The sequence below is a fragment of the Rhinolophus hipposideros genome (genome assembly GCF_964194185.1).
Source record: "Rhinolophus hipposideros genome assembly, chromosome: 23".
Lineage (NCBI taxonomy): Eukaryota > Metazoa > Chordata > Mammalia > Chiroptera > Rhinolophidae > Rhinolophus > Rhinolophus hipposideros.
The window spans coordinates 14,674,510-14,687,196 of NC_138069.1; the positions used below are offsets into that span (position 1 = coordinate 14,674,510).

Sequence of the window (12,687 nt, forward strand, 5' to 3'; positions counted from 1 at the left end):
CTATGTTGCAGATATAACTGCATGGATTCTGTGAGGGGTCCTTATGTAAGTGCAGCCAAACTGGCATGAGCTTCCATCAGATTTCAAAGTACAAGAGGAAAAAGCAATCTAGCTTCTGGGTAGAAATAAAATCAAATTTTTACAATTTAATTATTAGCTCCGCAAAGCCGTCATGGACCACGTTTCAGATTCATTCCTGGAAACCAACGTTCCACTTTTAGTGTTGATTGAAGCTGCAAAGAATGGAAATGAGAAAGAAGTTAAAGAGTATGCCCAAGTTTTCCGTGAACATGCCAACAAATTGATTGAGGTAAGTGTATTAGCAGTTTCATTAACTATAGGTAACTTGATGGAGTGTGGTGATTTTTAGTCACATTAGTTAATCAGCTACAAATTTTAGGGGCTTATCTAATACACAATATGTATAAGATGAAAGTCTTTCATTATTATTTAACATCTATCTACAACTACCATTTTGGTCAGGTTACATTAATGACGTACGTGAATAAATATCCAGTCCCTAGACTGGAAACGTAACATCTCCACTTAAGGTTAATGCTAATAAAGATAGATGATGACACACTGAACTCATGACGCTGTAGAAGGGAGTAGTGGCTGGAAGCTCAGCCCAGGAGCCACACGGCCTGGGCTCGCATCCGAGCGAATTACTTCACGCCTCTGAATTCCCATTTCATGTCTGTAAAACGAGGATGCTGTTGATCTCTGTCTCTGGATTATTTTGAGGTGTATGCCAAGTCCTTTTGATAACTGAAATTGTTATTGTTTAATTTATTTCAAAAATTTAATACATAATAAGCATATATTCAAGATATTAGATTTTGTAACCTTAATATAAAGCATCTGATATTTGGAAAAGATATTCCAGAGACCATTTGGTAAGTTGGTCGTTATGTAGGAACAGAAAATGGGCCTTTTATGTAAAATGGATGTCTCGTACATTTGGATTTATAGTGACATTAGGCCAGGTTAATACCATAAAAATATTCCAAGGAAAACATCAGTAATCACATTAAATGCATTACTAATTTTACATCTAGTTTTCTTTGAACATTATGAATTAATTATGTACAGAATACATAGGTCAGTCTGCTATTCAAGTTAATGATTCTGGCATTTGGAATTTAAATCGAAAGACTTTCATTTTCTGTTTCTGTTAAGCATAAACTTGTTCACAATAGTTACATGACGGCATGAGGTGTAACCTCCAGATCTCCAAAGATTGCCTTCCTTAGAGAGGAAGCCAACCTCTCTAAGTAGCTTACATATTAGAAAGTATGCCTGTGAGGCAGAGGCAGGGACACTAGCAGCCCAGGCCTTGGCTAACAGGTACCAGTAATGGCATGGAAAGGGCTCAGAGTGGCAGTTGAACCTCAGGGGGCAGCCCTGTCTGCTCTGCAGCTGGAAGGCCCTTTGGGCCTATCACGTCGTCCTTAGCCTCTCCAGCCAACAGAGCTGACACTTGCTGAGAACCTCCTGTGTACCTCGTAATATGCACAGTGTACTTTCTACAACATTTCTCAGATTAGGAAACTGGCTTAGAGAGAGGTCACGTAACTTGGCCTGAGGTGACCTGGCTTGCATCCCTCTGCACTGAGGGCTGTGCTTGCTGGCTTACTGGCCAGCCTGGGCCCAGTGGGGAGCGTTAGGTGGACCTGGTGGCTTTGGAGACCTTGCTCCAGGAGCTTTGTCCATGCTTCATCTTTTTATTTCATTCTGAACATTACTAACAAAGGGTCCCTTAGAGTTTAGTGTTCCCTGTCACAACTCAGTTCTGACCCCTTTCTCACCTCTCTCCACTGTCTGTACCCTTCACCCCTTCATCTCCCACACAGATATATGTTTAAAATGACTTTTCATTGCTTGAGTCATAACCAAAGGCTTTGTAGTACCATGCTGCAAACAGTTAATTACATTTATGGTGATAGAGATACTAGAATATATAATTGCATATGTGCATGAAAAGGAAATGAGTTTTTAAAGTGTTGTGGAAGCCTCAAATTCCTGACTCAAGGCAGAACTTTATTCTTCAGTGACAAGGCTTCTCCTCCCCACACTACTTATGTATTATAATGAAACACTGAACAAGTGAGAGACTTGTTTTAAGCAAAGGTAAAACACTTTATTGTGATTGCTTTGTTAATCTCTTCCTTTCTTTCCAGTAGTTCTCTCTTAAATAGAGTAAATGTCTATAGGCCAATTTTGGGTGATCTCCATTTTTCCTGGGGGTTTACGGGAAGTAAGAGTGCTGTGTGAAAGGTGGGTAGGGCTGGTGGTGATAGGCCTCCTTCAGGAAAGGAAGTACTCAGATTCTCTAGCCAGTGAGAATTCTGCCAGATATATTTGTTCTAAAATACTGCAATTTTCTGTGGTTAATAACCAAAGGGGCCCCCAGGCCTGCTGCACTTCTTACCCAACTGGCTGTAAATTCAGGGGTTCCCAGGCCACCTGCATTTCTGACTAACTGGCTACAAATTTGGGGCTTCCCATGGCCCACTTCAGGTTCAGTAATTTGCTAGAACAACTCATAGAACTCAGGAGAGTACTATACTACTTATGATTATTTTATTGTAAAAGGTAAAAATTAGGACCAGTCAAATGAAGAGACACATAGGGTGAAGTGTGGAAAGGTCTTGTTAAAAACAAAATTCAACCAAGTAAATGTGAAGACTTAATTGGCTTTATTAAGCCAGTCATGAGTCGAGCATCATCTCAACCAGCAACTAGAAGGGCTCTCCAGGGGTTGTACACATGGAAGGTTTTTATAGGATAAAAGCGTGGTGCAAGGGAGCTATTAACAAAAGAAGAGAAAGGATTGTTTGGGGGTAGAAGAGAACTGGCAGGTTGCCATTTCTTTCTGTGTGTGGGGGGGTTAGGTAGATGGGTGGGTATGGAGAGGGCCCACTTGGCAGATTATCTCATTGATACTGGACAGAAAATTCCAGATTGGTTGGTTAAGATTATGTTTCTGAAAGAGGTTGAAACTGCAACTAAATCTAGGTTTGGTGTCATGGGCTTTTAGCATGAGTGACAGTATTTTGGGCCTGTGGTTTTCTCTTTAACAGTCTCAAAGACGGAGTTTCCTGCCCTCTCCCCATGGTATCAGAGTATGTCACCCTCCCAGCACATTGATGGTTCACCAATCAGGAAGCTCCACTAAGTTTCAGGGTCCAGAGTTTTTATTGGAGTTTCATTATGTGGGTGTGATTGATAGAATCATCATTTAATTGAACTCAATCTCCAGTCTCCCTTCCTTCCCTGAAGCTTGGTCTCTCTTTAGGATTCCAGTCCTCTAATCACTTGGTTGGCTTGGAGGCCTGCCCCCATCCTCAGTTATTCATAATATATGGAGGGGCCCACCAGGAGTTAACCTTACTAGCATCAGTTATCAGGGCCAATGATGAATAACAAAGACCCTCCTCCTGTCACTACTGAAATCTCAAGGATTTAGAAGTTCCAGGAATCAAGGTCAAAGACCAGAGATTCTTTATTATTTAATACCTCCCGATCTCAAAGGTATGTGGAATGCTGGCTTTCAGGTAGCTTGCTCTGCAGCCATAAAGACTCCTTGAAAGAGGTAAGACAGGGCTTGTTTGTTTTTTGCAGCTTTGTGCAGATCCAATTTTGACCATTTACCCAGTGACTTAGCACTTCTCTTACCTGCTGGTCGTTGAATTGTTTGAGTTTTCCTTTTCCCTGGGGGTTCTCCCCTTTGGAAGCCAGGTTTTCTGTCCTTTCCAAGGAATTGAGTCCATCTCTTCACATGACAGTGAGTAGTTCTTTGTCTCATAGAATCATAGATTTCATTCTGGTGTGTGAACCCCTTCTGTGTAACATACTTGTATTGTCACTTATCTTTCTTTGGACTCCTCCTGTAGTGGGAAACTCCCTCCCTCTACAGGCAGCACTGGTGGAATCTGTGGCTGAGGAAAGGGGAGCCACAGTCTCCTTTTCTGGAACTATCCCTGTCCATCTTCTTACTGCTACACACATGTGAATTGAGAAGAGCTATAAGAGTAAAATACACATCTCATTTTGAAGATGAGATATGGAGGAAGAATGTAAAATTCTCATTAACCTTTTTATGTTAATTGTTAAAGTATGTAGTATCTTGGGATTGAATAAAATATATTATTTTTGCTAATTGCACCTTTTTAAAATGTGGCTACCCAAAATTTTAAAAATTCTTATGTGGCTCACATTGTATTTCTTTTGGAAAATGCCAGCCTAGATGATTTCCTCAGGCCTTTCAGAGGTTCTCCTCATCCTGCCTCATCTCTGAACTCTGGCCACTCAAACACCAGCCCTTACTGAGCACCTGCTCCCGGGCAGGCGGATGGAGATAGAGCAGCCGAGGCCTCCATCATACTGGAAGGAGGCTCTGACTAGCATATCCCCGGATGGTGTAGCCTTTGGGACAAGGGTCTCATTCTGTGATTCCCACTGAGCTCACAGGGTTTTCCTGCTGAGGTCCTGCTGCTCGGTTCTGTCTGTTCCTTTCTTGTCTGTGCAGGTGCAGTTGATAGTTTGTCGCTCTCTGTGGTTTTGACATTCACTCAGTATAAAGTTCTTAGATTCAGTCTGTTGTTCTGTCCTGTCAGGATTGTTGCTGGCATTGCTCTTAATAGACTGCCCCCTCTAAACTTGTGTCATTCATTCATCCATCCTTCCATCCATCCATCCATCCATCCATCCATCCATCCATCCATCCATTCATTTCCTCCTCCTTTTAAAAAAAATAAGTGTACCTTTTCTTCTTTATCCAATCTGATGTTTTTAAAATCTTAGACAAGACATAGGATTGAACCTTTCAGCTTGCTACTAGAAATCATTCTCTTGATTGAACAATTCTTTGTATGTAGTTTGTCATTCAGCCAGTTAAGAATCCCTTTATTTTTGTCTTGCTCTAAGCTATGTAGATAAAACTTGTCTACACTATTCCTCTCATGTTTTTTTCAGTATCTTCTATGATTACCCCTTTAAAATAGGGGTAACTATATAAAACATAGTTTTTATATGCTATTTCTGTGCGGTATTCTAGCAGCTTCTTTGTAGACTTCAGCTGCCTATCTGCTTCCCAGAGCAGGTTCTATTAATGTGCTGTTCAGTAATTTCTTTTTCTTCTTCTTCATTATTTTTTTCAATTTCCCCCAAGAACACCTGCTGCTGCTGTATACATCAGAGAGCTGCACCTTCAAGTTAGATGACCTCCTCTCACATCCGATTCCTAAAGTGTATGGTCTGATTTATTGGTTGTTAGAAAATGTGCTCTTCAACGCTGCCGTAAGCAGCCTTCTTCCCAGAACCATCTGGGCGGGCTGCGTGCTTGCTGCAGACGCACACACACTCACCAGCCAGTTTGCCCGGGGTTGCTGTGTGGCAACACTGCTCGGCTCACTTACCCAGCTCCTTTATTAGAGGTGTTACAAGAGCCTCTGAAAGCATCCCTGAGCAACACGGTGCCTGGGGAGAAAAGATAAAAGTGGCAATTTGGATTAGGTGCAGTTGGGGACACTACCATTTAAAAATAGAGCTTTTAGAAAAAAACTGTAAAAGAAATACAAATTCAATTTAGAAAATTTGGAAAATAAAATCACAAAGAAAAAGAAGTAACATTCTGGAGTGGATTCACACTTTGTTTTTATCTGTATGTGGGTTGGTTTTTTAACAATACACAAAATTGATAATCACACTGATTTGTTTTGAGGCAAATGATATCATAATGTGTTATGATGTAATATATTTCCCCCTGCTTATAATACTGTGCCCACTTCATTGTGTTATGAAGTACTCATTTATGGCGTTTAAGTTGATTGCTTACTAGGCAGTGCATTTAACCAGTCCCCAACATTAGGCATGTAGGTTACTTAGGTTGTTTTAGTCCTTTACAGACAGTGGTCTGGTAAACATCCTTGTACTTTTTTATTTGCCATTGTCCCACCTAGTTGCTCAAGCCAAAAATCTGGGAGTCATTTTTGATTCTTCTTTTCCCCTACTTATTCTTCATGTTCTATATTTAATTCTCCAGTCCCCATATCATTCTACTTCATTTCCATAGTCACCTCCCTAGTCCAAGCTATTACCTCTCACTGGGCTTCTGCAGCAGCCTACTAACGGATTCTTTGGCTTGCACTCATGTGCCTCTCCAGTCTTTTTTTTTCCACAAAGCAGCCAACACGATTTCTTTAAATCACATCATGCCATTTCTTTGCTTCAGGACCCATTAATATTACCCTCCCTTCCTCTCCCCACCAGTAACTTCTAGGCACACTTGTGATTAAAATCCTAAAATCCAGATTCTTAACCACGGTCCATACAGTATCCTGCCTGCCTTTCCAACTGCCTCTTGTCCTGCGTCTCCATTACCTTCTACCCTTCCTTGCTTGACTACTTCTTTCTCTTTGGCCATCTCCGTACATGTCACCACCTCATGTCCTCTGCACCCTGGGCCCTCTTCCTGGAATGCTCTGCCCTAATGTTACCTCTACAGAGAAGCTTTCCTGGATCCCTCATCTCTTCCATCCCACCCTGTACCATTTTTTCATCCTGTCATTGCTATTATATCCCTCATAATACTTTTCATTATCTGTAATTATTGTGGGTTTTTTTTTCTCTTTTTCGTATTTTATCTTCCCTACATATACGCCAATAGAATGTAAGTTATTTGAGAACATGCGCCTAGAATGGTGCCTGGAACATATGTGCCCAATAACTATTAGATGAATGAATCTACTGGTTCTCAAAGGTAATAAACATTAGTCACATAGGTGCTCAGCATTCAGGTTCCTGGGCCACTGTCTCTAAAGTTTCGGATTCAGTGGTCTGCGGACGGTACTTGGGTGAAGCTCTACGTCATGACTGAACGTCATTGTTGTGAGCTTTGTCTTCTGAAGTATTTGTAATGTTTATACAAAAGAGCACCATTCTGTTTAATGTGTACACGAGGGGATGAATTGTAAAATCTTTAGAGATGTAGAGATGGGAACATTTTGAAGACTTTAAAATTAGGTGACATCAATTTGAGCAGTAATTTCCTTTGTTTGAACAAAGCTTTCAAAAACCTATAGCAAACTTTCTTGGTGGCTGGTTGACTCAGTTAGTTAGAGCGTGGTGCTCATAACACCAAGATCGCTGGTTCGGTTCCCACATGGGCCAGTGAACTGTGGCCTCCACAACTAGATTGAAAACGACTTGACTTGGAGCTGATGGGTCCTGGAAAAACACACTGTTCCCCCAATAAAATAAATAAATAAATAAAAATAGCTATAGTAAACTTTCTGTAGGTGAGGGAGAAAAAATTGTAATAGATTTGTATAACATATTTATAGAGTTCTTAAAATGTTCCAGTCACTGTTCTGGGCACTAAGTATATATCAGTAAATGAAACAAAAAAATCCCTACCCACATGAAGATTACTTTCTGAGAGAGAGAATCAAAATTTATGTAGTATGTATATTTTGTATAATGTGGTGTAAATGGTGCTGAGATTATATGTGAAAAGTTATCCATTTTATCAGCATTTGAAATGGAAGCTGAGCAAAAGCTGTTATTTAAGTAGCATTTTAACACGTGACTAAAATAAAATTGAAGCAGATGTGCTGCCTCTTGCTAACTTGGTTTTTGGAAGTCTTATTTATTGTTTTAATAGAAATGCTTTCCCCGCTCAGACCAGATAGAATAGTATTAAAAGGTTATGCTTTAATTTGGGGTGTCATGTAAAGTTGCTTCAAATGTATTACAGCTTCTGAGTAGTATTAGGGATAACACCCACTTAGAAATGGAAACCTTTTATGGCGTCTTCTTTGTGTATTACATTATGGAAACACAAGATTAGTCTCAAGAATAAAAACCACATACTGACTCTTAAGGTTTTATGAGCAGGGTGAATTTTTTCCAGTTCCTCTGTGTGCACACTTAGTGTTTGGAAGGCTGTGTAGTTCTGGCTGCCTATTGGATCCTTATTATAAATGACTGTTGTGATTTTACTTGAAAAACAAGTAACAGTATTTGCTGTGAGGTTGCTCTTATTTTCTGAGCTGGCTAGGATCTCTGACTGCCTCACGCCACAGTTGTCAGTGGAATCTGGTACCCACTCCCATCCACGCCCATATTGAAGGTATTGAAGCCCGTTTTCTTATGTGAGGGGTGCACAGAGGTTGTGTGTCCCCAAGGCCAGTGTAGGGGAGCAGGAGCTGAGGGTCAGTGTTGGTGAGCTGGATGACACTTTTCTTAACCATTTTCTTCTGCTGTGGAGTATAGCGCTGAGGGTTTTGTTTTCATCTGTTTACAAAAGGGCATGGCTGTGCTTCAGGAAGCGGGTAAAATACCCTTTATACTTGATTCTTTCTCCAATATCAAGTTAATGATTTCTTTCTGCTGCTCTTCAATTTAAAGTGTATTGAGGTGAAAATTTATTTTTTGTCAGAAATATTAACCTTTTCGTCAATAATGCAACACCCATGTGTCCTTTTTAATTGCTTCATTCTTTGTCCACCTCCTTTGGCTGTGAGCAGCTTAATAGCTAAAGAACAATCAGTTTTCCCTTTTAATTTTGCTCTGTTGTGAGTCCATTTTCAGTGTCTCAAGTTGAGAGTAAAATAGGGAAAATACCTTTCATGAAATCTTGCCTATAAAAAAACTATATATCATTTAGTATCTCTTTCCCCTCAGCCCCAGACATTATGTGAAAATGGGCCTCTTTTTATAAGAAACTTGCTACAATAAGATAGTACTCTTATTTATTGCCATGTGAATTGAGAACCCGAAAGTAAATGTAACTGGTAGGCATTTTGAGTTGGGTTATCATTACTTGCTTTTGCCCCCACCTCCCCCCTCCCCACCCCCGGTATTTCCCATTAGCCAGGACTTCACAGAGTATGGCTTTATTAGCTTGAAATGTATGTTTTAACTGCAAATTGAATGATCTGCGTTTTAACTTTTATTCTGTGTTGTGCTGATAATGCACAGTAAAGTGGCCTTGAAGAAGGCTCTGTAAGGAGCATTTGAATTAAACACTGACCTTACACGATTGTATGATCTACCTGTGACATCTGGGTATTTTCTCAGTACCTTTGTATAATACTGTAGGCTGAAATTCTTGCAAATAGTAAATTAAATGAAGCTTCAACTTTTTAGGACTGTAGGACGTTTGCATGAATGCATTCAGGTGTTCTTGGGGGGAATGTTGACCTAGAATTCCAGAAGAATTTTCTAAGTATATTGAGCTTGGTCTTCTCACATTTTCAAAGGTTTGTAAATTCAGAATAGTGGGGCTGTGTGAGACAAAAATGTCTTGCATGTACTATTTTAACACCTGACCCCCACTAACAAGCATTTTGGGATGGTCAAGCGAAGGCAGTGTTGTTCTCAAGGGGCATCAAGATTCTTTTCTCCTGGAGCATTGATAGGAATTGATTAAGGAAGCATTCTGCCCAAATCTTGGCCCTACTCCAGAGAAGAGTGCCACTTTCCTACTTCCTCTTCAGTAGAGCTGATAGACTAATGTTTAGACAGGTGCCCTTTCTAGCTTTACTGATAGATTATTCAGGTAGGTAGAAATAGGGAAGTTTAAAAGTGATACATTTGATATAATATAAATGGAAATGATAACAGTATCATCTAGGTGGTGATCTACAAATGAAAGCCTTTTAAAATATATCAAATAGCCAAGTTGTTTAAAATAATTTATGCTGTTTTAGTAAATTCACTATTTGTAATCCTCTTGCTAGAGATGCTTATATTTATATCCTGCCTCTTCCTAAAATTAGATTTGATGTGGCTTATTTTGAACAGAAACATAAAACCAGGTAGATGTAGAAAATAAGAATCTAGGAAAAGAATTGTAGACAATTAGGAACTTAATTGCCATGCTTCAGTTTGGATTTGGCACTGTACTTCCTGGTAGCAAGGAGGAAAGGAGGAAACACAATCAGTTGTGTAGTTCTTGTCTTTAGAATGAAGGAAAGATGCCAGTTTTTTTCATGGAAAATAAGCCCATCCTAAAAATAAAAGGTAAAAATCCTAACATGGGGTTTTTGTATGAGTGAATAATTACATAGATAGGGTCCTCAACATTTTAATATATAGTGACAGATCCCACATGGTTTCTTTTGTGTCCCCCCGTCCTCCCTCTTCATAAGTTCCCTCTAAAATGGCAAGATCATAGCATTCAATTGCCACTGAGTTGAGACCCAAACAGCTCTGACCTGGGTCGGACTTCCCCAGCATGTGGCCTTAGCCTCAGCAGTGACAACTGCAGTGACAGCATTGGGAGGATAGGGCTGTGAGGCATGTGCTTTCTCCTGATCATCCCAGTATAGCTTTCTCCTTTTTAAAAATAATGTTCAATCTTTCTTTCTTTATGTTTTAAATGTATCTTGTAAAGAGCATATGTTACTATTCAGTTTAGCAGGAGTTTTCCCCCTGTGAATTAGAGGGCTTAGTATACACACATTCATTATTGTTAACGACATGTGGATTCGTTTTCATCATTGCATTTTGTACTCTCTTTCTTAACCCTCTGCTTCTACCCCTCCTTCTCTCCTTCCTCTTTTGAATGGACTCTTCCTACCTCCTTCTATTGCTTCCCCTTCTTGTTTGGAAATTGTACATCCTCTGATTTATTAGTAACTTGGGATATTTTAGCATGTATATTTAGAACTCAGAGGTTCAGATTAATCAGTTCTTTTCCTCCCTTTGAGACAGTAGAAAAATCTTAGAATGCTTTAACTTCAGTCATTCTCCAACCTAAATATTATCCAGTATTTTGGTTCTCTTAATTTTTAGCCCCAGGAGTTAGACACTATTGATACTGCTTTATGCATTTTTTCAACTTTGCATGAATTTGATCTGATACCATATTTTCATTGCTTCCCATTTCTTCTTGCATATTAAACCTTCCTTCTGGTATTACTTCCCTTCTTCCTGAAGCATAGTCGGGAGAGGGAAGATCTGTCTGGAGTAATGCTCTTGAGGTGTTTTAGTTTCGCCTTAGTGTCTTTTTTGTGCTCTAATTCTTTCAAAAAAATTTTTTTTTCATTGTATATGTATAGTCCTAGGATGGATGATATTTCCCCCTCCTTCTTGTGATTTAAAAATATTATTTCTCTATCTCTGGCTTTCATTGTTGCTGTTGAGAAATCAGCAATCTTACTACTCTTTCTTTATAGATAATTTGTATTTACTTTGGTTGTTTTTAAAATCTTGTTTTTGTTGTTCTAAAGCAGGGGTGTTCAAACTTTTTTCAACGTTTTTCACCAAGGGCCATATGCGGTAAAATACACAAACAGCCGGGCCACTCACTCGAGGTAAAGTAGTATTGCCTCACCTAGTTTATTTAAGTAAACTAAATATATTTTTGGAATTTGCTGCGGGCCAATTAAAAATGGATTGCGGGCCGCAGTTGGCTCGCAGGCCGCAGTTTGGACACCCCTGTTCTAAAGCTTCACTACAGTGTGTCAGGTTATGGATTTCTTTTTATTTATGTTGCTTAGAGTTTGTATCCCCAAATCTAAAATTTACATTTCATTCACCCTGAAAAATTTCTAGATTATCTCTTTCAGTATTGCCTCTCCTCCTTTCTCTTTTTCTGAATAATTTCTTCAGTTTGATTTCACAGGTTAGTAATTCTCTTTTCAGCAGTGCTTAATCAAGATTATTTTAAATTTCTAGGAGTGGTAAAAGTTACCACTTTTCTCTTGAAGTTCTATTTTGATCCTTCTCAAATCTGCCTGTTTATTTTTTATTGTTTCCTTATCTATACATTGTATACTTGCTTTCATTTCTATTAACATAAGAAACATTTTTTAATATTCCATTTGTGATCATTTGAGTATCTGCAGTCTTTGTGGATCTGATAATTCAGTTCTTTTGCTTACTCTTGCCCAAGGTGGTTTATTTTCTTGTGTACTTCCTGCACTTTTTATTTTGAATTCACATTCTGGCATTTTGCATATGGGAAGTCTTTGAGGCCTGGTATTAGATTATCTTCCATCAGAGAAAATTTCCATTTATATTTGCTTCTGCCAGTTGCTTAGGGATACAGTGACCTCCTAAACCTAAACGTTTTGTGGGCCATATAAATAACATAATTTCTATACTTAAACTCCTGTGGAGGACCAGCTTTTGGTTACAATTTGGGGAACAGAGGCATTTTTTTTTCACCCTTGAGTAAATGCTTAGAGCCTACCTACACTGGCAAGTATCCTACTATTTTCCTCATCCTGGAAACTTCTTAATTCACTCTGTCCTAATGGGTGTTGCCTTTTGGCTATCCCTGCTCTGAGCAGAGCCTCTGATTTGAGGTGAAGGTCATGGTGTTTCCCATTAAAAACCCAAGTTCTGATCACACAGTGTGGTACACACCCCATTCCCCGACCCCCACCCCAAGTGAACATTATTTTCAGTTCTGCTTACCTCTCTGAATTTCGGCTTCCTCATTTCTAGCCTCTGGTAATTTCCCGTAATTACCTGCTTAGCCCTGCATTTTTTTTTTTAAAGCAGTATTGAGGTATAGTTTACATAACATAAAATTTACCTGTTTTTAAGTATACAATTCAGTGATTTATTTATTTTTTTTACTAAATTTATAGAACTATGGAAATACAGTGTGGTACTTCTCTATCACCCATGCATACTTCCTTTTTTGGTAAGATAGTTTGTTCCTCCCAA

At 39.2% G+C, this 12,687-nt stretch overlaps 1 protein-coding gene across 8 annotated transcripts in view; it reads left to right on the forward strand.

Moving 5' to 3' along the window:
• CTNNA1 (catenin alpha 1) overlaps positions 1–12,687 on the forward strand; it is a 268,908-nt gene that overhangs the window by 225,367 nt on the left and 30,854 nt on the right. For all 8 annotated transcript variants that reach the window (XM_081035629.1, XM_081035631.1, XM_081035628.1 and 5 more), the window contains exon 9: positions 158–310. In XM_081035629.1, the coding sequence (XP_080891755.1) occupies positions 158–310 (153 nt within the window). The remainder of the gene's footprint in view (positions 1–157; positions 311–12,687) is intronic.